This window comes from Leptopilina boulardi, unplaced genomic scaffold, assembly GCF_019393585.1.
Source record: "Leptopilina boulardi isolate dan_hultmark-lab unplaced genomic scaffold, ZJU_Lbou_2.1 LbouV2_366, whole genome shotgun sequence".
Classification (NCBI taxonomy): Eukaryota; Metazoa; Arthropoda; class Insecta; order Hymenoptera; family Figitidae; genus Leptopilina; species Leptopilina boulardi.
The window spans coordinates 1,406,145-1,431,997 of record NW_026137936.1 but is presented as its reverse complement, the minus strand read 5'-3'; the positions used below and the strand labels follow the sequence as shown (position 1 = coordinate 1,431,997).

Below are 25,853 nucleotides of genomic sequence, written 5' to 3'. Positions count from 1 at the left end.
ATAAATAACTAAAAATGAATTATTATTATTTCAGTTCTCTCACAGATTTTCTTTTCAATAATAATTTAAAATAGTTAAAATACTATTGTGGGAAGAGAAAGGGGAGGGTATATAATATTTTATATTGTACATCATACTAGTATTATACCAGTATAATAACAGTACGTTATACTAAGTCACAAAATTTTTCAGTACGTCGTACTCGTATAGTACTCGTATTCTACCGATATTGCATACCGATACGCCGTACTAATACAGTACCTGGTACCGTGCGAAGGTACATGGCTGGTACAGTACCAGTACGCCTAGTACGCCGTACTAGTATTATAGTACTACCGTACTAGTATATGTGTTATCTGGGTTGTAACCAATGATTTTTAATGATGCTGAAAGTTGAAACAAAAATCAATTAAATCAAAGTTACAAAGGGAAGACTCGAATAAATTGTTTGTTGGGCGCCAGTCCTTTCTTGGGACAAACATAAAAGTAAATAAATAATTAAGGGACAAAAGAATTAAATTGATTAAATAGATTAAATAAATTTTTCTTTAATATGTTTAATTAGTCTGGAAAAATACACAAGGCCACCAGGCAAATTATTTTTGAAGACTGTCAAATTCGACAATTAAATCAAAATTATTTTTGATTGTCACATTAGTCTGAAGAGTACACACGGCCACTAGGCTTTTACTCAAATACTGTCAAATTCAATAATCAAGGTAAATTCAAAGTAAAGAAATGACATAAAATTCAAATTAAATTAAAATAGTCTTCCTTTTACTCGGCCTGCCGCAGTCCCAATTCTTGATTAACAGTAGAGAGGGCTGTTCGGAAAAGTCATTTTCGAAAAGATTTAATTTTTAAATTAAATAAAACATGAGATTTTCTAAACAAAAGATTGATAAGTTTCTTTATTTTAAATTTTTGAACATGTTAAAAATTTAGTTCGTATTCGATATAATTCAAAGAAAATGTTTACTTATTCATTTTAAAGAATAAGGGTTTTTTAATTCGAGGAATGGAAAAAGGGATTAAATTGAAATGTATACAATAATTATTAAATGAATGACATTTCAATCAATTTTTAAATTTAGAGAATTAATTTCATCCTTAAATAGATTCAAAAATCAATAAAATAATCAATTAAATTCAAAAGAAATCATTCTAAATTAAATTAAAATTCTAAATTACATTAAATTCAGATTTAAAGAAAATTCATTATTGAAAAATTCAAAGAAACAAATAATTTTGAGATATCATTCATAAATGAAAAATAAAATTTTACCAGAGAATTCCAAAAATCAATGTGTTCAAAATGGCTGACGGCAATGAATACCTCCAATGATAAATTCAAACAATTCCTCTTTTTCGATTTATAAATATATTTTCTTATTTTTAAAGTTTCGTTTATTTTTCCTTTATAATAAATGATTAAAACGTATTTTATATTAATTGAGATTCCCAAAATCAGATTGACGAAATAATACAATAAAAGCGTCTAGCTTATACGAAATCACATTTAAGAATAATCAGGGATGGGTAAATGTCACAAACTCAAGGTTTGCTACGTATGATACCTAAAATGTGTAGTATACGTAACAAATTGTCGCAAACCATATTATAAATATAACCTCACTTTTCGGATGTCAACTGGGACTGGCCTCATCATCATAACAGATAAATTATAATAATGTCTCAGGCAACTCAGGTAAATAGATCTACTGGTAAATATAAAGAGATGAAATATTCTTTAAATAATAATTTATTGCACTTCAGTTTAATAATTTTTATTAAGTTAATAACCTCGATTCATTTTTAAAAAGAATGTCCACAAAGCAATAATCAAACGAATCAAACAAAAATTCAAAGACTAAACACATAGCGGGAACCAACTAGATTGAGGTTATATTTGCTTGTGACCATTACGAGTGCCTACGTCATGAAATGTAACAAACGTTGTGTAGCAAACTGGACAAGTTGTATACACATGTAACATACGTAGCAAACTTAGGTAACATACATGAAGTATGTTACTTACCCATCTCTGAGAATAATAAAAAAAAATCGGACAAGTGCGAGTTACACTCGCACTGAAATCGAGGGTTCCGTACTCGAAGCGAACTTATTTGGTATAAAAACAAATGTTTAAAAAATATGTGTTGTATGACAACTAATATAAGTGATACAAAAAGGAACAATTTTGTAAAATTCAAGAAAATTGTTCCTCTTCGTATCACTTATATTAGTTGTCATACAACACATATTTTTTAAACATTTGTTTTTATACCAAATAAGTTCGCTTCGAGTACGGAACCCTCGATTTCAGTGCGAGTGTAACTCGCACTTGTCCGATTTTATTTTTTAAAAAATATTTTACTAAAAAAATATAAGAAACATAATTTTATTTCAACTCGCAATATTTTTATTGTATTTACATTTTAAAAATATATTGAATATTAAATTTTATCTTTCTAAGTCAAAAAGAGATAAAACTTAAGATATTGATATAAGGCTAGTAGCTGCTTGTCAAGGAAAAATCGAAAGTTATCTAAAAAATAAAATTTGTTTATTAATTCCAGAAAAATCAACTCCAATCATCCTCGCAATATTTTTTTTGTAATCTACACGTAAAAATACGTAAAAATATATAAATTTGAATCACTGTAGAAAAACTTTTTTCGTTTTTTGCGGAAAAATACATTTTTTTCTGAAATTTATCATTTTTCTTCAAAAATTTGATAAAAATTGATCATCAACTCCAATCGCGCTTACATTTTTTCCCTGTATTTTTCACGCAAAAATTGAGTTTTACAGCAAGTATGAACAGTCTGGATTGAATATTGTGTGCGCTAGGGAGAATAAATCATTTTTTTCGAAATTTTTGATTTTTCCTTGACAACGCTATGTAAATTAATCCGAATCAAGTTCGCTATAATTTTCCTGTAATTTTCACGTAAAAATACGTAAGTGTGTCAAATTTGAGCTCTTTATGTCAAAAGATGTGGCCGCTAGGGGGGGGGGTACATACTCATTTTTAGGTATTTTTCGTAAAAATTCATGGTTTTTCCTTGACAACGCTATGATAATCAACTCCAATCATGCTCGCTATATTTTTTTTGTAATCTACACGTAAAAATACGTTAAAATATATAAATTTAATTTCCTTTAAATAAAATTTTGTTCGTTTTTGGTGGAAAAATACATTTTTTCCCTAAAATTGTCATTTTTTCTTGAAAAACTTGATAAAAAGTTAATCATTAACTCTAATCGTGACCGCTCTTTTTCCCCTGTATTTTTCCCGTAAAAATACATTTGTATACTAAATATGATCTGTCTGGGTTGAATATTGTGTGCGCTAGGGAGAATAAATGATTTTTTTCGAAATTTTTTATTTTTCCTTGACAACGCTATGTAAATTGATCCGAATGAAGTTCGCTATAATTTTCCTGTAATTTTCACGTAAAAATACGTAAGTGTGTCAAATTTGAGCTCTTTATGTCAAAAGATGTGGCCGCTAGGGGGGGGGTACATAGTCATTTTTAGGCATTTTTCGTAAAAATTCATGGTTTTTCCTTGACAACGCTATGTTAACCAATTCCAATCAAGTTCGCTATAATTTTCCTGTAATCTACACGCGAAAATACATATGTGTACTAATTTTCAGCCCTCCAGATAAATTTATGTGGCCGCTAGGGGGGGGGTACACGATTTCAAAAAAACCGATATTAATAGGGTTCCGAACCGAGTACGGAACCCTAAAAACGTTGTTTGTTTTCTCCTAGGAGATTTTTGTTACCAACCAAAAAAATGAAAATCTAAAAAAAATAAAAAGATCGGGACAAAACAGAAAGTTCGACGGTCGGTAAAAAGGTTTCCATCTATATCTTGACGCTGATTGGTCCAAACTGATTAAGTGCGAAATTCAAATTCGATAATAAATGTTGTTGATAAAAATTGTTTTCTTGAATACTAATAATAATACTTCTTTTTGATTAACGATTTTAATACGTTAATCCGACGCAAGATGGTAAATATTTAATTCTTCTCCAATATAAATATTAATGAATTCGGAATTAATATTGAAATTTACAAAGATAATGCCACACTCAAGTAAATATCTTCAAACTTAAAATTGAGCCGCTGGATTCTAGAAGGGCACGTAAATTTTTTCTGCCGGAAAACGAAGTCCCCTGGACACTTAAAATTCATTTTTCGAATTTTAATATTTTTCGAGCATATTTTTATACAGAATTCGATTGCGCATCTTTTTTTCTTAATAAGAAATTTTCTATCTTTTTCCGTTTTCGAAATATAAGAGGAAAACTATTTTTTGGCATATTATGACTTTGATTAATAAGTACTTCTTTACTGAGTCTAGTTACTAAGGCATTATTTCCATAATTAGTTCTATGAAATGTGAATGAGAAAAGCAAATAGTTTCGAGTAATTCTTGCTGGAACCGACAAATTGATCAGTGATAGATTTTTTCTTAAATTTAGAAATTATAATATTCTTAAAATAAGAATCAATTCTTAAATTAAGAAATATTCTACATAGACAAAAGAAAATTTTTAGCTGTTTCATGAAAAATATTTTATTAATGCAAATAAATATTTATTTGACTCAAAAATCATGCAGTATTGAATGAAATAATTTTCATAATTGATTCAAATAATTATTTATTAGCTTTAAATATTCCATTTATTTGATTTAAATATTTTGTATTTGATTCAAATAACTACACAGGCCTGCAAAATTCGACTTTTTTTTTTATTTTTGATATTGAAGTCGTTTCCTATGTAATTGTGTGCGCTGAACACGATGCCGTGTTTCAAAATGGCCCAGCACGTCAGGATTTTGAGAAAAGTGGGGGTAAAGAGCCCAAAAACCGTGTTTTTGGGTGTTTTCAAGAATTTTTTTCTCCTTAATCTGACGTGCTAGAAACTTCTACTAGGTCTTAAATGGCCTAAAACGACAGGATTTTGAGAAAAGTGGGGGTAAAAAAATAAAAAAAACACGTTTTTAGGGTGAAAAAAATTTTTTTGGTTTCTAAAAATCCCTTAAGTTTTTTTTTGACATGCGCATATGGTTCTTAAAGTGTACGCTTTAAGCTTTAATTTAAGACCTAGTAGAAGTTTCTAGCACGTCAGGTTAAGGAGAAAAAAATTCTTGAAAACACCCAAAAACACGGTTTTTGGGCTCTTTACCCCCACTTTTCTCAAAATCCTGACGTGCTGGGCCATTTTGGGACACGGGATCGTGTTCAGCGCACAAAATTACATAGGAAACGACTTCAATATCAAAAATAAAAAAACCATGCAGGCCTGTGCTATTTATTTGATACGATAAAATAAAATACTTTGGTTTAGTAAATGTGTATTTGGTTCAAATACATATTTATTGAATAATAGACAAGTAAATGATATATTTGGATCAAATATTTTTTATTTGATCCAAATCAATTTTTTGTCAGTGTAATCAGCTACCCCGCGTAAATCCCTGAGTAATTAAAAATATAATATTTTACGGTATCAATGATAATACTGCAAAAATATAATAATAATAATAAAAATTCTATTCATTGTTAAAATTTAAACTCCATTGAATTTAAAAATGATAGAATTTTTATTATACAGAAATATTTATTTTGTTCAAAATTTCATCTAAACAAACTTTTAATATTTGATATTATAATCTTTGAATCATGTAGAGAATTTTTTTTGAAAGACAGTAGGTTGAAAATTTCCCAACTGGGCCACCTAAAACTGACTTTTCAAATTTAAAATATTTATATTCATAATTTAAAAAAAAAATTAATTTTTTAAGTATTTATTAACAAATGAATTTTTTTCTTACCTATCCACTAAATTTGAAATTACTCTGTTGCTTGTTAATGAAATTTAATAAATTTTGGTGAGTATATAGAAAAATGATGTCTCTTTGAAATGCAATAGAAATTTCAATTAACCTTTACTGTTAATACAAAAAAAAGGGTTTATTTAATAAACAAATGGATATTTAAACATATTTCTTATATGTTTAGGAAAAAATTGCAAAAACGACATAAATCTACACTTTCTCAACTTTAATTTAGAAAAAAAAAATCTTAGTATCTTTAAAAAATGAGTGAATTACGCGAATTAGAAGAACGACGTGCAAGCGCTGGAACAGTCACCACTGCCGCGCGTGGCGCGCTACTACGCGTCGCAGCCTATTCTCTGTTATCGAATTATACAAATTTATACTAATATAATTTATACTAATACTAATTTGGCTAAATAAAAATTTGGTTTAGCGAAAATTTAATTAAATAAGAATTTGGTTAAATAAAAATTAGGCTGTTCCAGCGCTTGCACGTCGCTCTTCTAATTCGCGTAATTCACTCATTTTTTAATGGTACTAAGATTTTTTTTTTCTAAATTAAAGTTGAGAAAGTGTAGATTTATGTCGTTTTTGCAATTTTTTTCTAAACATATGAGAAATAGTTTAAATATTCATTTGTTTATTAAATAGACCCTTTTTTTGTATTAACAGTAAAGGTTAAGTGAAATTTCTATTGCATTTCAAAGAGACATCATTTTTCTATATACTCACCAAAATTTTATTAAATTTCATTAACAAGCAACAGAGTAATTTCAAATTTAGTGGATAGGTAACAAAATATTTATTTGTTAATAAATAATTAAAAAATTAATTTTTTTAAAAACGCATTTCAGGAATGTTTTTAATTCGGCTTCCTGCAATAGATTATGAAAAAAAATATTTTAAATTTGAAAAGTCAGTTTTAGGTGGCCCAGTTGGGAAATTTTCACCCAGTACATATATTGAAAATTTTATATTTCTATTTATGAAATTGAACTTCTTGGATCGGAAATTCATAAATATATAGAAAATTTGAAAGACTTTTAAAAATTTAAACTGCAAAATTCACCTATGTAAAATATTTATTATATAGTTTTTGTGAATTTTTTAAAGTATAAAAATAGTTTTGAAAATTGATAAATATCTCGAGCTTCAAGCGGAAAACTTCCAAGTCCTTTTAAAATCCTGTCAAATATACTGAGTATAAATATATGTATATTCCTAAATATTCCATAAAGTCTAATCTTAGAATTCTGTAGAGGATTATGGCAATTTCCGCTAAATAAACTCTATTCATTCCAAAGATTACACTTTATGGATCATCTTCAAGTGAAATAGAGACTATTTCAAAACAGCTTATAAATCCCTGTGTATATTATTTTCAAGAAATAATTAATTTAGCATATATATTTGTATTGTATAGTCGACAACGATTTTTGTAAGTTCTTAATAAAACTTTTTTTGCAAAAAATTTTTAATTAGAAAAATTATTATCGCTCAAATATAAATCATGTGGATTTTTTTTTAAAAAGAGAATAAACTGTTGAATAAAAATGTATTTCTTTCGAACTGTATATAATAATTATTTTCATTCTATTTCGTAAAATTGAAATTCATCTAAAATTCCGTTAAAAATTTTTTCCGATTCGAGATAATATAATTTCTAGTAACTCAATTAATCATTATTGAAAATAAATTATTTAAATTAAACGATCGCAGGATTATATAGAATCTGTCAGAGGAATTGGGTCGATCAGGAAACGAAAGGGGGAAAAATCCTGAAAAAAGAAATATCAAAGAATTCGCTTGTTATGGATAAGAAGATTTATAATACAAGATTTACATGTTTTTTTTTAACAAGAATATTTAATTATTTGTAAATATAGAAAATTTCAACTGAATTAATTATAATAAATAACAATATAATTTCTTGATGTATAGAAATTATTCAAAAATAGAATGAAAAAATAAATAAATATAATGGGAAAAAATTAAAAAGAAAAAGGAAATACGACAATGAAAGTATTTTAATTTTCGAGATTTTGTAAGCAATATTTGAAAGGTGACGGAAAGATTTCAATGCAGGTTATGGAGTGTTCTGCTTGAATATATTGAGGATGAGAGAGGAAAACTCGCAAGCAGACTCGGGAAATGATTGGCATCCCTTCACACTTACTGATTCGAATGAGCGATCGATATGTATTAGCGTTTACGCGCCACCGATGGAAGTTTACTCACTGGATGAAGTGTTTTTCATAGAGAGGAGTGCATTCGTGCAAAACTTGAAAACAAGCATAAAATAGATTGTACGGAAGAGATTATTAAGTTATAAGAGGGGGAAAAAATTGGGTTTAGTAGTCGAGAGTGGTTTGGTTTAAATGGATGGACCAATTTACTTTCCACTGATGAAAATACATGAATTTCACGTTTATATCATAAACTGTTATTATAAACAATATTTCAAAAACGTGTTTATTACTTATTAAATCAATAGAATATTTAAAATAAATTTTTTTAAATACACACTTTTTAAGAGATTTTTAAATATTTTTGAATCATATTTTTTAAACTTTATTTTAATTACCTATAGATTTAATTTAAATAATAAACATTAAATTCTAAGTTACGTGACTGAAAATCAAATTTCAATGTACAAAATCAAATTGTTCATCATGTTAATAGGGTTAAAAGTTCATTTACTCTGACACATATAATCACCCACAAAATTACCAATCATTTATATGAAATTACTTTGATTTTCTATTTATTTTTTAATTAATCAAAAAACAAAAAATATTTAAAGAAAAAAACTTAAAAATTCATTATACAAAGAATCAAATTTCGAAAGCAAAATCAAGAGAATATTTGTTGACTTGAAGATAAATGAAGTAAAATTTAATAATAATAAAAAAGAACGATATCAGAGCTCTTGCAATTTAAAGTTGAGTGTTTCTTCTTTTTTTTCTAAAAAGGGGTAAATACTTTACTTTAACTTTTGCAAAAGAATTCGTTTACCATGATGAGCGACATTGTTTCCAAGAACAAACGATTAATCATCCTCTTGACGAATGAGGAAAGAAGAATGAGAAAGAATTTCAAAGAGGATATATAACTAAAAAATGTGAACTTTTGCAATGAAGAAAATGACAGTAGATAATAATACTTTATTGCTTTCGTATATTGTAAAAGGTTAAAAAAAAGAAATTACCATCTTTTATTTGATAACTTTTAACATTTTATCTTGCAAAATTCACAGAATGCAGAAAAAAAATTCTTTTTAAACGAAAAATAATGTTGACTTTACGAAAAAAAAGAAACCCTTTTTTTAACACAATGAAAGTAACTTGACTTTGAAAAACACTTTTTATCATACATAAGAGAAAAGAAAAACTGTTGACCTTTCCTGCGACAAAAAAAAAACTATAAAATAACAATTATAATAATAGGCGAAAATGAAGAAAAAACGGGACCTGTTAAAGAATGAGCAAAAAAAAGAGTGTTTTTTAACGATGACATTTCTCGGAAAAAGTGGATGTTTTTTTTCTGCAGCTGATGAAAAAAACGCGAAATAAGAGAGGACTACCTTTAGGATAGCAATGTAAGGTTGTTTGCTGAGGCAACTCGATATCTCGTTTGAAGAGAAAAAGAGCAGGCGTGAGTGAAACGGTTCTCATATATTTTTTTTTTTTTTTTGGGTTTCGTTTCTCGATGTGTACATTGTCACTGACTTGGGAAAGCTTTTCGAACGTTAAGATCAGCACTGTGACATCAAGCCAACGTTTATTTGGGTCAAAGATGTAAGACACGAAATCCAATCAGCAAACACAAAGGGTTGAGATACTTTAAAAGAACTCAACACCTAGTATATAGTGTATATCAAAAAAAGCTCAAACTCTATTTTAACCTTCGTTTATTTTTTTACTGTATCAAAAGTTTTTCATAAAATTCCCTTGTTTAACATTTTGTTCAAAATAAAAAAATATTTTCATACAATAAGAAAATCAGAGAATAAAATAATTGAATAATTTTAGATTTCAAAGTGAAGAAATTATAAATCATTTGTGGTATGGATGAGTGTGTGTAAATAATAATAAATACTTCAAATATAAATGAAGAAAAATAAATTATAATAATAAATTTATAAACAATTCATTTATAGGGATAAGTATATTGTTTTACAAATAAATAGCAAATATTTTTTAATATAAATTTAAGACTTGATTTCATAAACAAATAAAATAATAAAGTTAATAAAATGTAAATAATGAGTTAGTGACGATTAAAGAAAAGATTTTTCAAAGAGTGCAAAATTCCCGAATCTCAAAAAAATGAGAAATAATGTAGTAAGGTTATAGATTATAAACTGAAGAAGGGTTCCTGCAACATGAAAGAAGAGTATTTTAGGGTGTGCTCAAATACCAGTGACGAAACAAATCAAATAACACTAAACTGTCTAGAGGGATTTTTTTTTAAAGATAACACTTTTAGTATCATCACTTTTACCGGAAAATTCATTTTCCCACAAATTATTCCTACGCCCACTTTTTTTTATTACTATCTTAAAAGTTTAAACACATCCACGAAAATTATATTATTCGCAAATTTTCTCATCTATACTTCTTTAAATACGTCACTGGCAGAAACTCGATTTTCTCCCTTTCATTCATCCTTTCACAATGAATGACGAACAATTTCCCATTGCTTTCTATTATTACCCCTCTCCAATCCAAAAAATTGAAACCCCATTGTTATTTACACTTGCAAAAAAAAAAAAAAATTCTAAAAATAATTCTTTCCAGAGAAAAATATTTGCAGAAGAATTAAAAAAAAAATAACGCGTTTTACGATAAACAATTTTTGCAGATAATTAAAAAATTTTAAAAAATGAAAAAAAGGATTTAAAAAATCATGAGAAATTTGTTTTTCGAAGATAGAAAACTGTCAAAACATTGCCACCCCCATCGTTTTATTGATCCGAGCTGAATACAAAGTCACACCGGGTTTATCATCATTTCTGCCAACTTTTGTGCTTTACTTTTCACTTTTCACGTTGATTTTCAATATTCTTTTTTCAATAAATCATTAATATTAAAGAAAAATAATGTACTTACGTAATTTAATGATAATAAATTTGCTCCTTAAAGAGATATTAACTTTCAGCAACCACAATATGCGAACGAGATGCTACAAAGTGGCAACCATATTGAAACAGAAAGCGCCACTTGTGGTGCGCACGAAAGCTTTCGAGCTTTAACCTCCCTTATCTCTACCCACGCGTTAACATGAAGCGGATTTAAATTTATGCCAAGTTTATATACTTAGTGATATTATCGTATTATACGTTCATTGACGTTGGCCTTTATATTACAGCATCATTATTATTCACCTTGAAGAAATATGTAAAGGCTTCTCGGAATTTTTTTTTATTATTAAAGGCTTAATTTTCTTATGCAGAGGAGCAAAAAGAAAAAAAAATGCCAAGAGAAACTTCACATTTCAGAACATTATGTTAGGAAACTAAAATTCCTTGGGGTTTAATTAAACTTTGCCGTAGAAAATTTTTATATAATTAAAAATGTTAAATTTCACATGTTTATTACTGTTGTTTATAAATTTTATTTGTTTTATTTTTGTAATTTTATTACATTTTTATTTCTCTTAGAAATTATTAAATTTAATAGAAAATAATTTACTGTACATTTTACTAAACAATGTGTTTCTTTTATTATTAACTTAAATAAAAACATCAAAATACTATTTTTCAAAAACCACCAAGTTCAACTCTCTATAATAAACTAATTGAAGAATCAACACACAGCTTATTTAAAGGTAAATAATATCCCTAATAACACAAGATATCTTGGGATATATTGATAATATCCCGCAGATATCCTAGGGATATCCTATGGATATCAAAAGGATCTCTTAAGGATATCCAAAAAAACGGCGGTTTGGATATCCTTTGGATATCTGAGGATATCCACAGGATATCTTCTGGATATCTCCATAGACTTTCATAAATGTCCTCCAGATATCCCACAGATATCGTCAGGATATCCCACAGATATCATCAGGATATCCCACAGATATTTTCAGGATATTCTCAGTATATCTTCTGGATGTCAAGAAGATATTCTCAGGATACTGTTTGTACAGTCATTATGAGACTACGAGTGAGAATATTCTGTGAATTAAATTGTATATAAATAAAATGAAATGCAACTTGTTTTTCGAGAAAGTTGTTTAATTTGAAAAATTATTAACTAATTTTTTTCTCATTCGTGATTGATTCCTTTATTCATATGCTTAATATTGTTAGAAAATAAATTGACTTTAAACAATATAAATTCTTCCCTGCAAATAACGAATAACTATTAATATTAATTATACATTAAGTGCATGAGTTTATTTAAAAACTTTGAATTGAAAAATGAATTTCAAATCTTCATTTAAAATAAATTAGAAGCTCATAAGATTTTTGTTTTTATTATATTATTATTCATTATTTTAGCTTAACAATTTTACCCTTTAAAAATATAGGTTGAGATATTAAATATCCCGTGAATATCCTAAGAATATCCCACGGACATCATGAGGATATCCCATGGATATCCTGCGATATAATATCCAATAGATATTTTGTGGATGTCTTAGGGATATCCTGTGGATATCATATGGATGTCCTGTTGATGTCCCACAGACCGGCGATTTGGATATCCCAAGATATCCTGGGGACCATTCTAGGATATCGACCATTGATATGGATATCCTAGGGATATCCTTTTGTTATGAGGGATGAATCTTTAAAAATAAGGATTGTTTGACTGTCTTTTCTAAACAACTTATTAATTATTAAAGAATATACCATTGATTATACCATTGTTTAAATAAATAATCTTTTATTTATAAATCATTCATTTAATACCTCTCCCCAACTTAGTTTATTTAACTGAGTTAAATTGAGGAAATTAGTGTTGGGAATAATTATAAGTTAAGAGTAGGTAAAATTAATAATAATTAATAAATTTTAAATAATTATGACATAAAAAGTTGCTATTTTGTTTATATTAGGAGACTTTGGATTTTGTAAAGAACGTTTTTGAAGTAAAGTATGCTTCAAAAGAAACCATTTTGGTGTTACATATAAATTAAATAATAATTATCGTTTCTGTCATTTTATAACCGTTTGTATAGATATTTCCTTAAATATATTTATATTGACTCAAAATAACTATAAATATTGTTGATTTATTTTATGTACTGTTACATTTTATATGGAATATTTTGGAAAGAAAAATAAAGAGAGAGAGAGAGAAAAAAAAATCTGCGCGAAGAGTTTAAACCAATTTAAATGAATTAACCTGGTGCTGTGCCAAAAACAGTAAATCGGACCTAAAGAAGGTAATGACCCTTTAAAATGCATGTGCACTCTGCTTTCACATAAATGCATAATCAAATTTTAACCCACTTGCTAAATTTATTCAAATACGGATTTATAAAACAATTTCTGTACCTAGTAGAAATTATTCAAAAACATAAAATCTTTTAATAGCAAAAATTATAAACGTGATTAAATATAGAGAAACAAAATGCAATTTTAGCAATAATATCCAATTTATAATAGCTTGTAAATTAACTAATATTGTAAATTATAATTATATTTTACTATTAATTGGTTTTCATAATTATTCCCTGTAGAATTAGATCTAACGTTAATTTGCAATTTATGAAAATATTAATTTCAAAATTAGAAAAAAATAATATAAAAATGTTTAAATCGTTATAATTTTGATCATAAAACATAATTTTTATTGAAGAGAATTATAATTCAATTAATGCTCGATTTACTTCCTTAAGAATTCAGTTTTCTTTCGTTGAGTATATACATATAAACTTCAACTTCTGACAATTCTGAGAGCATAATTGTGGAACTTTAATTATAATTGGAAAGCGTTAATCCTATTATTATTGCATAATTTCACCAACGAGAGAATATTCTGCGCATGTTTCTTTAAGTTTAGAGTATGAATTAATATTTAAATTGAAGTGAAGAAAATGAAGAAAATTTTAATTCAAAATTTTGATTTTTGAAAAGTATTGTCTTTTAGAGAATAAATTAGCGTGTCTTTTTTTTCATTTGTCATTTTTTTGCAGGTGTTAGTTCCTCAGAAATGGTCAAACTTTAAAATATGTCAATTATAAATTTGAAAAGACTATATTAAGAATAACTTATTTCTTCAGTTTGACATTTTTTAATTGTGTTTATGCAATTTTATAAACAAAAGTTTGTTTGTTCGCTTCTGCTAGAAATTTTTACGGATCTGTTCATAAGCAATTTGTAAGAAAATCGTGTAATATTTATTAAAATTGATTTTTAGGTTTAAAAGGTGCATGCCTTAGTTAAATTTATCGGTATATTATTTAATGATTTTACTAAGCATTTTTTTTAAACAGGTCTTAATTGTCAAAATAGGCCTGTGGGGCAAACTGACCTATGTCTGTTTCCCTTGCAACAGAAATTCACGAAGTCCACTTTACGGAGATTTACGAAATTTTACCGGCCAGTTTGCAAATTTTTTTAAAATTAATGCAGCATTTTAAGGTACATGTGTCTCTAGGAAAAAGTTGCGCAATTAGATGACCTTTCCAACAATCTATTATAAAAGGTTTTTCATCAGTTTCTTTAGTTACTAGAACCTTACAACTGTTAACATGGCAGGTTTGCCCCAGTCTCCCCTATACTAATAGAATACCTCAGATCAATCCATTCATTATTTTAAGATTAAAGTTCCCAACAAAATTAACATTGTGAACCTAACAATCATATGCTGTTAAAATTACGTACATGAATTTTAAAATTAATAGAAAATTTTATTGACGACTTATACTTTTAGATGCATTTATAAAAATTCCTGTATGCCTTGTTATTTAAAAATTATAAACATTTTAAAAAACTGTTACGTTACACTTTCTTTGAAAGAAGCAAATCAATAAATATTTAAATACAATATAAATAATTATAAAAGAAAAATTAATAGGAAAGTATATTTGAAATTTTGAACGTTAATGTTTACAAAGAGCAAACTCATTTTATTGACATGTTTCGATATGAAAAAAGTTTTTTTTTCTTTTTTTTTTGGTTAAGTTCTAATTAGATTCTTATATTGAGTTTATTTTTATGCTTACGAGAAAGTTTTGTGTGAAATTGATATTGACATATGAGAAATTCTTGCTCGTGGTAGATATGCTTTGAGTTTGATGCTCGGGGCATCCTCACTTATACTACATATATGAAGCTCATAATGCCGGAAGGCTCATTGAATCATATCTAATCGATGTTCCTGACAAGAGTAGCGCGTGAAGAGGTTGAGTTGAGATTTTGCAAATTCAGCGGACCCCTTGTTCCTATCACTAAAGCCTGTCTAAGCTCCCAGCAGTTTTTTGAAAGTCCTTGAGTATTAAAAAGTGCGACTATATGTAGTCATCATAAAACGATTTCATCATTCTTCTAAAACCTCTCTCATATTGTTTGAGGGTCATCGACTTTATTCATAAAATCGTTCTTTTCAAAAATTGACATTTTAAAAATTTTTGGCATTTCTTTCGCCGTAAATTTTATTGAATACAGAAGGGGAGCACAGTGTTTTCAAATGACAAAAACGTGGCCAAAAATAGAAAAAAGTTTTAATTCAAAGATTTTCCACAGCCCCACTTATTAGCTTAGAGTATTTAGTTTCAGAAACAACCCTTTTTGAGAGTTTAAAGCGCACACCTGATTCAGAAAACTGGTTTTCTCTCAAGCGTCCAGTGCGTTACATCAATTGTATCCCGAGGCGAAATTTGAATCCTCTTTAGCTTCCCTTAGAACCTAAATAGGCCCTCTTAACGATCTTGTAGACTCCCGTAGGCCCTCCTTTGAATCCAAACGTGGAAGAAAGATAAATTTGCGACTGGTTGAGGAAGCTAAAGAGGGTCTAGTTCGATTAAAAAAGTACAAAAAAATGCAAAAAAAAACTCTTTTAATTATTTTGATTAAAGCAAAATGAATTTTTTCTTCACACAATATTTCTTTAATTACCCTTTAAAAACTGGAATTAACATATTTTGAAGCGTTTTCAAAAAATTAATAGAATTAGAGCAATTTCAAAATTTTCAATATTTTAATCAATTTTTAGACCCTACTTTAAATCCAAACGTGGAAGAAAGGGAAATTTGCGACTAGTTGAGGAAGCTAAAGAGGGTCTGTTTAACTCTACTTTACTCCTTGTAAATTATGGCTTAAATTTCGCCTCGGGATGTTTCACAAGTAAGAGAACGCCATTTTCAAAAGTGTGTCTCATTTTCTTAAATTGTAATGAATTTTCATTTTCTAAAGTCTTAGACACATTCATGTTTAATTTAAAAAAAGAAGACTTGCTCCTCTTTCTCTACAAATGCATATTTGCTTCACCAATACGTGATTGATATTAATAGTGCAATACAGTAACTGTCTCCTCGGTTGATTTCAACTCAACAAAATACGACTTCCAATGCTAAATTAAGTCAATTTTTATACTTTATCTATGTTTAAGGTATGTGCATTATATAAATTATTGTTATTTGTTTAAACAATTTATTATTGTTAACTTATTATAACTATTATAATGGGTTAGCCTAACCCAGTAACTGGATTTTGAACTTAAATTAATCAATGAAAACAATTTTTCTTTAAATCGATCGGAAGAAGGGATATACGTGAAAACAGTTTGTCTTATGCAAGGTGCGTTTTTTGATTTTGTAAGTATCATAAAATAACCTCAATTATACTTCCCGCCTCGTTCTCGGGATTACAATGTAGTATCATCTCTAGCCACTTGCGTCGCCACAATTTAGAAACAAACAGAAAGGGCTCTCCTTCTAGCGGCCCATCGCCATCTTGATCATTCGTTTCTTTGTGCTTCGCGTCGTTACATCGTATCAAAATGGGAAATCAAAGAAAACGTTCAAAAAAGTCAAAATCGAAGTCTAAAAAGGAAGTAAGAGACTGGAAAAAGATAGTGAAACATTTAAAACATAAAATAAAGAAGCGTGAACGCAGATATTCATCGTCAGATTCGGATTCTCGTGATGGTTCGCTTTCTAGTTCTGGACGCTCCTCTCGTTCCAGCTCATCATCCAAGTCAAGGTCAAGAAGTCCTATACGTAGAAAAGATTACTCTTCCTATTCCCGATCACATTCTCGTTCACGTTCCAAGTCTTCAATTGTTTCAGTTGAAAATCCTTCTGGTAAGTAAAAGTAAAAATAAAGAAAAAGACGGCACAGCTCACTCTAAGGTGAGAGAAGTCCGATCTTCGACTGGTGAGCCTGTGCATAAGTACAGGACTAATCCAGATCGTTTTTTTTTCTTGCAGAAAATGCCAAAAATGATAAGAATCCTCCGCTTGACGATGATAATCTTATCTCCGATGGTAAAGTAAAACCCAACAAACTCGACATCCTTGGCGAAGATCCCGCAGCAAAAGATTCGAGAGAAACCAAGTTACACCCAGATGTCGCCTCTAGATGGAAATATTGGCTCATTTCAGGCATAACCGAAAAAGAAAAGGAGGATTTGTTAAATAAATATCCAAGGAAGGGCGACTGTCTTCTTGAACCTCCGCAGCTGAACCCAGAAATTAAAGTGCCAATGAATGATATAGCCAAAAAACGAGACGACCATTTTCAGGATTTGCAGCGACTGACTGGTTCTGCTCTGGCCGCCATAGGACCAGCTATTTCAAATTTACTTGGAGAGGAGCAACTTCAACCTTTACAACATTTGCAGCTACTGTCAGACGCCGGAAAAATGATGACAGAACTTTTCCATGCTATTTCCATCGCAAGACGTGCGTTCATCACACCAGGTTACTCGAAAACTGTCAGAGATATTTTAAATACGTCGACAGAAAATCAAGTCTATTTATTTAATGATAAATTAAATGAAAAAGTTAATGAAGCCAAAACTTTCGAAAAACTCAACCGCGATATGAAAAACGCTCATGGATCTGCAGGTAACTTTCAAAAACCATCTGGTTCTTTAAACTCCAGGAGCTCATCCTCGAAGAGACCGGAGACTACGCGGATGAGCTGAGTTTATACGTCTCGAACGAATTCTTTCAATCCGAAGAGAGCCAAATCGGTTCCGGCAACGTCACGATATCACCAAGGACAGTCTCGACAATCGAATTTCAACAGGAAATCGAACATACCGAGACAATAGAGGTACGTACGGCCGGTAATCTTAAAAATTTTTGTGAAAAGTGGGCAAAAATTACCACTGATACATTTGTTTTAAATTGCATGCAAGGGTTTAAAATTCCCTTTGCTCAAATTCCTACGCAATTCTCTCAACCTGTAGAGAGAATTTGGAATGATTCGGAAACTGACGCTTTGAGGTTAGAAATTAATAAACTTTTAGAAATAAAAGCAATATCCGTCTGCTTTCCTGAAGAAGTGTTAACAAATGTATAATAGTACCCCACTTCAAAATCGAAGATTTACGTACAGCGTGTAAATTGATAGAAGATTTTTTTTTTTTAGCAGCGTTTTGGGGACTAAAATCATTTGCAGAAGACCTGAGTACACTGGAGTCTCCCAAGAGAGGACTTCTGAAGAGAGGACTAAGTAGTGACGCGGCGCGGTAAGGAGTGAGGGGGGAAGAGATGGGCGGGATCAGAAAGAGGAACGTGAACTCAGGAGCGTTTGTTTTTAGTGTACCTTTCTCGCGTAGTGTTTTACAAACGTAACAGAATGTATTCTGTTAAAAAAACACATCTCTGTGATACGATATACGGCCCTGGAGTGTTTACAATTTTCGGCGTCAAGGACGAATTCCGTAGAGAGGTCCAAGACTCTTTCTGTCCTCTCTTCGGAGACTCTAGTGTAATTGCGAAATTTTGCTGCGTATCGATAATACGACAGCAGTTTCGTACATAAACAGGATGGGTGGAATCCAATTTCCCCATCTTAATTCTCTTAGTCAAAAAATCTGGGATTGGTGCGAAAAAAGGAATATATGGATTTTCGCATCTTACATTCTTTCCAAGGAAAATGTTGATGCTGATACCCAATCCAGATTAAAAAATCTAGACACAGAGTGGGAGTTATCGAATTTCGCTTATAAAAAGATTGTTAACACTTTCTCCAAACCCAATATAGACCTTTTCGCTACAGACCTAAACACTAAATGCCGAAATTTTTGCTCATTCGAAAATTCACAATTCGCGGTAGCAATTGATGCCTTCACCATTTCTTGGTCTGAAAAATTCTTTTACGCCTTTCCTCCGTTCTCAATGATTTTAAGAACATTAAAGAAAATCAAAGTTGATAAAGCCCAAGGAATCGTCGTAGTTCCTTTTTGGACCTCACAGCCGTGGTTTCCGATGTTCCGCTCTTTATTAATAAGTGAACCTCTAATATTCAAACCACATTTAAATCTTCTCATGTCTTCTTGCAGAACTCGATCTCATCCGATGGCACAAACTCTTTCCCTGGCTGCAGGTATCTTGTCCGGGAAAGTTATACAAGAAAACAAATGCCCGAAAACACAATAGACGTCTTGATAGCTTCGTTGACCGAATCCACCATTAAACAATATAATTCAGCATTAAAAAAGTGGTGGACGTATTGCAAAAATAAAAATTTAGACATTTTCGAGCAAGATTCAAAAGCAATTTTAGAATTCCTAACGCTAGAATTTAACAATGGATCCTCTTATGGGACTCTAAATACAGTTAGGTCTGCAATTTCGCTTATCTCCAAAGAAAAAATTACTGATAGCATGATGGAACGCTTTTTCAAAGGAGTTTTTAAACTCCAACCAAGTAGACCAAAATATAATAGTACCTGGGACGTATCGCTAGTGTTAGACGAAATTGAAAATTGGTTTCCGCTCCATGATTTAAATCTTACCAAACTTTCTTATAAATTGGCTATACTTTTAACCCTGGGGACAGGACATCGAGTTCAAACGCTTTCTCTCATATCACTTTAATATACTTATATATATATATAATATATTAAAAGAACGGAAGCTTTGAGAGGTGAAGAAAAAACTTTATTTATTAGTCTTAAAAAGCCTCATCGAGTGATAGGAAGTCAGACTTTAAGCCGGTGGATTAAGGTGGTCCTAGATACATGTGGTGTTGATAAAGGTTTCACAGCACATAGTACGCGACACGCCTCATCCTCCAAAGCCTATAAAAAAGGACTAGATTTAAGAGTGATTAAAAACACTGTAGGCTGGTCAGAAAAATCTGCTGTATTTGCGCAATTTTACAATAGACCAGTATTAGATTCTGAAACCTTCTTTGAGGCTGTTCTTAATCCATAAAGGATCTTTTCATGTAATTTTGATATGTAATTTAAAAAAAAAAATAAATAAATAAAAATAATTCGAGAAAAATTGTCAGCTCTAAACATCTACATTGTAATCCCGAGAACGAGGCGGGAAGTATAATTAAACGATTAAACGAACTTACCTAAGTGAAGTTCAATCGTAATTATACGATAGCCTCGTTCGAAGGGATTACACACCCACCCTTTCAATCCTATCTTACCCACCCTAAAAATCATGACAATTTTTTCTATGCACACTCTAAAAGAATGATCAAGATGCCGATGGGCCGCTAGAAGGAGAGCCCTTTCTGTTTGTTTCTAAATTGTGGCGACGCAAGTGGCTAGAGATGATACTACATTGTAATCCCTTCGAACGAGGCTATCGTATAATTACGATTGAACTTCACTTAGGTAAGTTCGTTTAATCGTTTAAATATGTGAGTAATAGTGTCAGTATAAAGGTCATATTTTTTTCTGTATTTGTACATGCAAATATATGTTTCTTTAAGTTTAGTTTATATTACAATGATCAAAAAATTTTAATTTGCGACCCCAAAAACCCCCGAGTAATAAGTTTTTAGCCAATCCGATAACTTTTTAAATTTGACATCCGCCATATTGGATCCGACATTTTGAATTTTTTAAAACTGACATCAGATTCGTAATCAGCGACTCCAAAAACACTCGATTAATGATTTTCAGAATGATTTAATTGCGTTTTCGATTTTTGGTCACGTTTTTGGCATTTGGAACGACTGTGGGGAGGTGAGAATATATGAAATGTATTGATAAAAATATACAATTTAGTTGAAAATAAAATTTGACATTGAAGGTCGATTTAAATATATCACAAAATTGAAGTTTTATATTTTTTTTATCATCACTATAGTAATAAAAATATCAACAATGATATTAAGTTTAACATCTCCAAATGGTGTCTTAAAGCATACTTCACGTCATAAACGTTCTTCACAAAATCAAAAAAGTCCTAAACAAATATATATAGTTCGAGACGTAATTTTCTTCAATATTGTTTGACTACACTGAAAGAAATGCTTTGGGGGTAAAACTGACAAATAAATATGGCTAGGGTTTTGTTTTGAACTGGCGATAAAGTTAGGTTATGTTACCCATTTTTTTGTTGACTTAAGCATGGCTGAACTGCCTATAAATATGTATATGTCAGTATCCAAATAGCTGTTTACTAATACATTATGTGAAAACTAGAAATAATTCTAGCTCTACCAACGAATTATTTCTTTAAGTGTAGTTTAGAAAGTTGTATATGGTGGTTGTGCAGAATGAACTTAATTAGTGTATATTTTCTTAGTTATTTTCTTTTGACGAAAATTCCAGCAATATTTTCAACAAGTAATTACTATGATGGATTAATAAAATACCTAAATGAAGATACCAAACTGCATCAGGTGGTGTTTATACTTGAAAATGAATTGAACGATACAGACCCAGTAATAAATTCTCTTATGAAAGCTGTAAATACGAATTTTCCGTCTTTGATTGTAACCTATGACGAACTATCTCGTAAAAATTTATTAGAATTAAAAAATTTTTATGACAAGTTAGAACATTTATCAATATTTGTTCTAGAGAATAAATTTAACAACTATGAGGAAATTATGCACAGGGTAGAATTCTGGCCAAGAACAGTAAAATTTTTAATTATAGATTCTTTTTCTAAGAATCTTAACGAAACATTAAATTCATTCTGGGAAGATATGTTTTTAGATGTTACTTTATTGTCACACAATCAACAACATCAAGTGATGCTTCATACAAAGAAAATAAACGATGTACCTCAAATAAGTCTAATAAATCCTTTTACTAAGAAATTTTTCTTTGAAAATGTGTCAAATAAAAGCCAATGGTTTCCAAATAAATTACATGATCTTAATGGATACAAAATAATATTCTTTAATCAAAACTGCAGCTTAAAAGTAAGCACAAGTTCCGAGAAAAGTGAAAGGCATTCATTGACTCTTTTCGCATATGCAATGAATTTTAAATATTTTTTAGAAAATTCAGAGATTCAAGAAAAGTCTATAATTAGTTCATTCCCATCAATAATGACATATAGTACAACTGATGCTAGATTTATAAGCAATAAGCCAGAAATTTTAAAATTTAATAGTCATAAATTTGTTATTCCAAAGAGGTTAAAACACTCCAGTGTCATGATTATGTCAGAAGAATTTTGGTATTTGCTATTGGGAACAATTGGCATGATTGTCATCATTCGATTGACGGCTTTTTTTATGAGATTTGAGAAGAGTATATGGCAAATGTTAAACATCAGTCAAATTATAATTGGAATGTCTACTGCTCGTGAACCAAAAAAATTGTTGGAAAGAATTGTTTTTGGCTCACTATTGATAACATGCATCGTCTACTCAGGTTATTTTTATTCAGTTATTTTAGACATCACTTGGCCACTAGAACCCGAAATATCAAATTTCAAAGAACTTGCTAATTCATCTTTAAAACCAATGCTCACTATGAAAGATTGGTATAGATTAAGTGAATGTTCTGATCCCTATCTTGAAGAACTAGCACGTACAAGATCAATAACTTATGAACTTCATAGAGAAGGATACGAAGAAAGTGAGGAAGGATATGAAGATTATTGTTTAACATACATGATTGAACATCAAAACATAACATGTCTTTTTTCGGATGTTGAAAGTCTTATTAATAAGTATGCAAGTAAAATTGAACTAAATGTTAAAATACTGGAAGAATCTGCTTATCTTGACTTAACTTTATTAGAGTTAAGTATTAGTCCTTACAATAATCGCTTCAATGAAATAATTCGAAGTGCTTTTGAATTTGGGTTGCTTAAAGATTTTTATCCACCTAAAGTAAACATCAACAAAATCTTGCGGCCTGAGATGATTGAAAAGAATAAACTTTTCTTTGTGCTATTTCATGTATTAGGCATTGGATATTCTCTTGCTTTAATTGCATTTGTGATTGAAATTTTTACAGAAAAATTTGGAAACGGAATATATGTTCTTTACACAAGATTTAGATTTGTAAATTAGAGATATGAAGTTTCTGAGGCAAAAATTATTGGGGTAAGAATTTTACTTGAATTATTATATTGTAGAATCATTTTACATAAAATTTATTAAGAATACTTACTACATAATTTCATTATAGAATGATTATATTTTTTACATAAATTCTATAGTACAAATTCTGTAGTAAAAGGACATGAATCCTAAATTTAATGATTAATGACTTTATTAAATAATTCTATTTTAATTATTCAAGGTGGACGAATCATTAATAATTTTTCTGCAGTGATGATAGTATAAGCACTAACAACATCCGATAGTTTTGAGGAATCACTACCGAATTTGCAGGAGTTAAAAAATGAAAAAAATGTTCAGAGTACTATACAATGCTGCATGCAGGTTCCAAGTGATTTCATTAATCGTAATCCCAAAAAATAATTCAACAAAATAATTCTACACCTGCTTATTTATATTTCTAAATTGTATATTAATTATTATTTATATTATTTATTTATATTTTTTCAGTGGCCCTATTTTTATTATATAATTTTTTTTCCCTCTATGTATGAAGTTATTCCTAATGTGAAATAATCACTTAAAACATGACTTCAGAAGACTTAAACGTTTTAATTAAAGTCCCACTTAACAAAAGGTTAGTTGTCAAGTTGTTCCACTTTTGGCCTGTCGCTAATCGTCTGGAAAATTGTCCAGATGCTTGCCAACTCCTTAGCTATAATTTTCATTTATATGGAAGATCCGTTGTATTTCCGCAAATAAAGCCGTCTGCTCTTATATCTACTTTTCGAGAAATATTTCATCTTTATACAAAGGCATCTATACAATAAGCAACTTATCTACTTGAAAGTTCAGCAGATATACTACCTATATTTAATTGCAATTAAATTTTTACGCTCATTCAGTGAATAGTTTATTTTTTTTTTAAATATTAATTAATTTCAAATTATTAAATTTTAATCTATTAACATTATTTAGCTATTTCAATTAATTGTTAATACATTATTTCAAAACTGTGTTTTACAAAAAAAAATTTAAAGAAAAATATAAATTAAAAAATTTCAAAATTATATTTATTAAAAATATAAAAACAATAAAAAATGATCAATAAGAAATATATTATTATATATTCATGATGATGTTTTAATGAAAAATAAACAAAGAGATAATTTAAATGATAAATGATAATGAAAATTCATGCCACAAATGGTTTTTCGCATAGTCGCTTTCCAGGGGAATGGTTAATAAGATATAGTAAGTTGCATTTAGTTTGGTAACTTCATGATCCGGAGCTCCACCATACAAGAGCATTCTCATATTAAAATTTATATTCCCGGACGTCCGATGCATATACATATACATACAGGCAACGCATCCTGCGCGCCAAGGGAATTGTGTCGTTAAAATCGAATTTCACGGCTTTCCGACAAGCAGACATACACAGGTACAAAAATATGTACACATTTTTCTATTTTCATATATATATATATATATATATATATATCTGTAAAATATTCTAAAACTTGAATATACCCATGTACCGCATCATTGCGGCGCATTCGTGAAATAAATAAATAAAAACGGTAGTAGCCAATTAAATTATTTTACTGTTTTAAACCATTTATATGGATATGGCACGACGGAAATAAATTGTTATATCCAATTTATATCTCATATCCACATATTGCCGAATAAAAAATTGTTGACAACTCAAATCTCTTTTTATTTATTGGAAATATTTTTTTTCCATGCCTATATAAATAAAATTTATGCATGGTTCATGATTATTTTTTTAAAGTAAAATATGTTATAAGAGAGAGTAAAAAAAAATTTTTTTCTACAAACTTTGGGTAATTTGTAGTCTAATTGAAAGTTAATTCTCTGTAAAAAATTTTTTTCTAATTTTGGTCTAATCTTAATTAAAAATTTTTTAACTAAGAATTATCATTCTATATTACCCAAGTTTGTAGCAAAAAAATTTTTTTTCACTTAACCTGAAATCTGCTATTAAACTTGAAATCGTATATATTTTAAAAATTTTCTATATTAATTTTGTAAAAGAAAAAATTTCTGAAATTCACAAATATGTTCGGTCATTGCAAGTGGTATATTATATAATCTCTATTTTTAAAGCTTAATTGATAACAAAATTACTTAATAAAACAGTACCTACTGTTTTTCTTGAAGATAAACGTAAATTATTGGAGAATCATCTCTCATGAGAGTATTTTGTTGTTGCTGTATGCTCCAGGGGAAAAATGCACTGTTAAAAGATTAAAAAGTTTTTTGTTTTTCAAGATATATATATATATATATATCATCTTTTCTCTAATTTTTAACTTTCTAAAATTGAACAAATTATTTTTATTTAATTGTTGAATTTAAAAAAATTTAATTCAAAATCTGTTAACTCTATATACCTATATACAAGAAGAGTTAAAATGGTAGAAAATAAATAATTTTTTTTAAACCCACATTTACATATGTAATGAAATTTTTCTTTAAAAATGTTACTTCATAATTGTATTGAATTCATTATAAATAAATTGACATTAATTATAAATTCATAATAATTTAAATAATTC

At 29.0% G+C, this 25,853-nt stretch overlaps 2 protein-coding genes across 4 annotated transcripts in view; one reads left to right on the top strand and one right to left on the bottom strand.

Moving 5' to 3' along the window:
- The window catches only part of LOC127286942 (uncharacterized), a 184,018-nt gene that overhangs the window by 18,879 nt on the left and 139,286 nt on the right, over positions 1–25,853 (bottom strand). The window contains exon 1 of one of the 3 annotated variants that reach the window (XM_051313612.1): positions 10,974–11,097. The exons of 1 other annotated variant lie outside the window; for it this stretch is intronic. The gene's annotated coding sequence lies outside the window, so the exon portion shown is untranslated. Of the gene's footprint in view, positions 1–10,973; positions 11,098–25,853 lie in introns of those variants that run through there. One more of the 3 variants, XM_051313613.1, reaches the window with a different exon arrangement.
- Positions 16,789–18,253, top strand: LOC127286935 (uncharacterized). Its single transcript, XM_051313602.1, has 2 exons — positions 16,789–17,127; positions 17,254–18,253. Exons 1-2 carry the CDS (start codon positions 16,824–16,826, stop codon positions 17,970–17,972), a joined length of 1,023 nt encoding a protein of 340 aa, XP_051169559.1. The 5' UTR covers positions 16,789–16,823; the 3' UTR covers positions 17,973–18,253.